General features: G+C 40.6%; 1 protein-coding gene across 2 annotated transcripts; it reads left to right on the top strand.

The window, feature by feature from the left end:
- Positions 1 to 308: 308 nt before the first annotated feature.
- Positions 309 to 4,083, top strand: ncoa7a (nuclear receptor coactivator 7a). 2 transcript variants are annotated; one of them, XM_010754349.3, is made up of 7 exons: positions 309 to 444; positions 1,098 to 1,284; positions 2,087 to 2,233; positions 2,378 to 2,530; positions 2,653 to 2,748; positions 2,878 to 2,951; positions 3,167 to 4,083. In XM_010754349.3, the coding sequence occupies exons 1-7, from the start codon at positions 320 to 322 to the stop codon at positions 3,303 to 3,305; spliced, it is 921 nt and encodes a 306-aa protein (XP_010752651.2). In that variant the 5' UTR covers positions 309 to 319; the 3' UTR covers positions 3,306 to 4,083. The 2 variants fall into 2 exon arrangements, with proteins under 2 accessions (XP_010752651.2, XP_010752652.1); XM_010754350.3 differs by lacking the exons at positions 309 to 444; positions 1,098 to 1,284 and adding an exon at positions 1,645 to 1,805.
- Positions 4,084 to 4,274: the final 191 nt, after the last annotated feature.

Raw genomic sequence — 4,274 nt, 5'->3', positions numbered from 1 at the left:
AAGAGAGATCAGATATCCAGTAAAGACTGAGAGACAAGACATAGACCAGACGGCACAATGAAAAGACAATCAAACCAAAAACCAGACAGGCAAACAGTACACATACATCTCATTCAGTGACTGAGCTACTACCTTGACACATTGTGAACGGCCAAACTTAAGGACAGAGAACCAGAGCAGGTCAGGTTAATATGTCACCACATTGCAGGCACCATTGTGAAACCCTTTTGCGAATATGGAGCTGTCAAGGGAGAAAGGGAGGGTTTATGGTCAAAGGGGCTTATCTCAGCAATTGATCCTCTGGTATAAAAGGCTGCCAATGGAGAGACTCAGAGTGGACACGCTACCTCAGCACTCCAAATCAGATTCTCTCTCCTTCTCCACAGTTTACCATCAACGCTTTTCTCTTCAGTCAGCCATGGGAGTTGCATACAGCGTTGGAGAGTAAGTGAAACAAAAAATCAAGACGTGTGAATGTTCTTATGCTCAACATAGTGATGCTATATGGAGTTGAAACAGACAATATTTTGCTTGTTTGAACTAATTAAATCAGAAAAATGTGAGTTTAGACTTGCAAAGGAATTAACTACTGGAACATTTTAATTACAGTCTTTTAAATTTATATGTGAAAAGGAAGCAAGTGGCAGTTGTTTTTGTCATTGAATGGTAAGAGGAGATTGTTGCAGTGCAGACTGATATGTGGAGGCCGAAGAACCTATACTGTATGTGTGAAAAGGGAGAGAGGTAGAGGGGGAGGGGGGAGAGAAAAAACACCCAATATAAATAACTCTAAATTAGGGGCTCACCGTGATTAATGCTTCAGATATTCCAAGCATGCTTCACTTTCCTGCCCAGGCACATCCATGTGTGCCATGGGAAATTGAGGTTGGCCCAACTCATTCATGCTCTGTGTAACATAGAGTGATTCATTTCTGGCAACATGTGAATAATGATTTGATAGAAACTCTTTCCTTTTCATATTAAATAGTACTCATTTTAGCTATTGTGGGGCACATAAAGAAACATTATATGTCCATGTACAATATGCAATGATTATCTGTAAATAAAAAGTGCACTTTGTCCGTTTGCTTCCACAGGGTTGACCACCTCTACACCTTCTTTGTGCAGTGGTCACCAGAAATCTACACAAAGGGCAACAAGAAGCACCGCTTCCTCATCAGAGAGAAACTTCAGAAGCGCTATGTGGTAGTGGAGAAAAACAAGGTGGCTGTGATCAACAAGCTCCTCACTAACCCTGCCAGCCATACTGCTAAAAACTGGGAGGTAAGTTTTGCATTAACTCGCATGTGATACAAATTAAACTTTAGCTGCAGGTTAACATGAGGTCAAGACTAATGTGCACAAATGTGCGTAAATATTTGGAGATAAAAAATCAAATATCCCCAGTAAGTTACAGTAAGTGAAGCACCAAAGTGCTTGGCAATCATCCCAGACATTGTGGGAAATCCCACTCTCTCTATATATGGATATCCTCTCTCTTTTTCGCAACCCTCCCAGCATCCTGTGTTTCACAGTCTTGTTTAGAGAGAAAGGAAACTATTCTGTAGCAGCGCTAACCAATGAGAAGCCCCTCCTTTCAAGTCTTCAGCCAATTGCATTTTAAACAGTGAAAATGAAACTAAATGAGAGGATACATAAGTGGTGGATGCTGGCGGGTTTGGTGAGCAGACATGTGGTACTGTAGAGTGCAGAGTTTGACAGAGAAACCAGGAGCTATGAAGCTGTTGCCAGAAAATATCAAAGTGCATTATTTTGCTAATAACTGTGCAGAGCCCTATGTTCAGGTAGGACTACTATGTTCATGATTGGAAATCTACTGTACTGCATTTATGGAGTAAAATATACTTGTGATGCTGCGCTTTTTCACATCTTGAAATTTACAGATTATGTTTACTCTAGATTTTACATGAGTGCTGTCTGTAAATGAGTCACAACCACAGACTACATACCTCTGTAATGTAGAGGAACATTTCAGAAAAAAACAAGAGGGGGATGTGTGTGAAAAGTGAAAGTCTGAGCGAGTTTGTTTTCTAACTGACTTGTTGTGTCTTGTGTCTTCCTGCAGATCATCACAGTGAAGGACTCCAAGCGCCGCCTGAGTCTGTGTAGCTCAGAGGACTCTGAGGCAGAGGAGCCCGAGAATGAAGTTGACGATAGTCTCCCTGTTCTGGGTGACGATAGCCAGCTGCTGGATGACTACCACCTAAAGAGAGTAAGTTATGCAACATTTTAAAATAAGTGGATGATTTGGCAATGATTACAGTCATCAACAAAAGTTGCCTTATGATGAATTATTGTAATTATTTTTATACCTTTTAATAGGACATCTTTTAATCAACAACTCCTTTTCCAACAGCTTGCTGCTCACATGCCAGCAAGGACCCAGGGCTATCCATGGCAACTAGTCTACAGCACAGCCATCCATGGGAGCAGCCTGAAGACTCTCTACAGGAATATGGCTGGTCTGGACAGCCCTGTGCTGCTAGTCATTAAAGACATGCACAAAAAGGTTTGCATCTTTAATACAACTCTCCAAGCCTTTGAAAAACACAGAAGTAGTCACCCTAATACCCTGATTAACAGTATAGCTGTTGGTTCTTCGTTAATGACCTGATGTATTGGTCTTCTCAGGTGTTTGGGGCTTTTTCTTCTGATCCATTCAAAGTCAGTAAATACTGCTACGGCACAGGAGAAACCTTCCTGTTCAGCTTCAACCCTGAGTTCCAGGTAAGAGTGGAATTACATTTACTAGCATGTCTTGAGCTTATGAAACCGAACACGATCTCAGTAAAGTAATGACTTTAGTACTGGGTTTGACTACAGGTTATTTACGTGTCACATTTGGTGTTTTCACAGGCATACAAGTGGAGTGGTGAAAACTCCTACTTTGTGAGCGGCAACCTGGAATCTCTGCAAATTGGTGGAGGAGGGTAAGTTCTGTGGTTATTCATTTTCCATTACGAGCACCAACGGCAGTAGTTCAGGTCATAAATGATATGAAAAGATAAAAAGCCATAAAACACGTGCTATAACTGCTGCCTGTGAGATATTCAGGAAGAGAGTATCTGTTATCTAAGAGCATAAAACATAAAAAACTGATCGGAAATTAAAGTGCTGTCTGTTTTTTGCTTTTTTTAATCTGTAGGGGTGGATTTGCCCTGTGGCTGGATGCTGATCTTTACCATGGTTCAAGCTTTTCCTGTCCCACCTTCCACAATGCATCCCTGTCCACGCAGGAAGACTTCATTGTACAAGACCTCGAAGTCTGGACTGTGCAAAACTGAGAGAGAACAACTGATAAGATGAGACAAAAAAAGCAGAACCCACTGTCCTGTCTTGAGTTACAAAACTTCTAGACTTCAGGGAGTACATGTGGTTTAGCCACTACTGTACAAAACCTAATCGAGCAGTTGCTATCATCTGTGCACCTGGCTCCGATTAGCCCATATACAGTATGAAGTCTGTTCTAGAGGTTCTTGGTCTGGACTTTCTGTTTTTGCTGGCTTAATCTGTGCCTGTTAAAGACAAGTGGCCGGATGAAATACTGTGGTTCAGGGACCTGATGCTTTAAAGTGCCGGCTATTCATGTGTAGCCCCATGCAAAGTCCAGTAAGTAACTGGCATCTGAAGCTTTAAGCTCTCCATGCCCTCATATGGTGGTGGAGAGCATTATAATACAAAGTTCACACTGTTGGACACAAACTCAACTCTAAGCACATTCAGGATGTAAGGAAAATGTTCCAAGTGTGTTTGTGAAATTTTATAACGCGTGTTTACAGTATGTATGTGTGAAAGTGTGCATATGTTCTATTTTCATAGAAACCGAATATGGAAACATACTTCGCCAAATAGATATTTAAGACAAAATTAGAATTAATTTATGATGGAAACACTGTAACATGATAGGACCCATAACGGCCTACATGAACTCTAATTGTACTTCCGAGTTTTTTCTTACATTGTTTTAATGTTCTCCATTTGCACAGTTAATGCAGTTGAAGACCAACCCATTCAGGTTTAAAAAATAAATACTTGTTGCACTATAAAGAATTTACTATGTGTCATGTGTGGTAAAAAGGAACTCAACCGTTAGAGTTTTTCCCAAAAAATATTTATTCAAAAATATTTACTCAACCGTTAACTGTTACTTCTGTTTTTTGACCATGACACACCTGCCTGTTTATTTGCATACATGGACATTTGTCCATGTATGCAAATAAACAGGCAGGTGTGTCATGGTGAGTTTTCCAAAA

This window comes from Larimichthys crocea, chromosome XIII (genome assembly GCF_000972845.2).
Source record: "Larimichthys crocea isolate SSNF chromosome XIII, L_crocea_2.0, whole genome shotgun sequence".
Lineage (NCBI taxonomy): Eukaryota > Metazoa > Chordata > Actinopteri > Sciaenidae > Larimichthys > Larimichthys crocea.
Note: the sequence above shows the minus strand (reverse complement) of the source record. Positions and strands in the feature narration are given on the sequence as shown.

Bases quoted from the DNA above. Each gene is read 5' to 3' on its own strand.
- ncoa7a (XM_010754349.3), top strand. From the start codon at position 320: ATGGAGAGACTCAGAGTGGACACGCTACCTCAGCACTCCAAATCAGAT. The intron at 445-1,097 runs GTAAGTGAAACA...TTGCTTCCACAG, and splicing joins GTTGCATACAGCGTTGGAGA to GGTTGACCACCTCTACACCT. The intron at 2,749-2,877 runs GTAAGAGTGGAA...GTGTTTTCACAG, and splicing joins GCTTCAACCCTGAGTTCCAG to GCATACAAGTGGAGTGGTGA.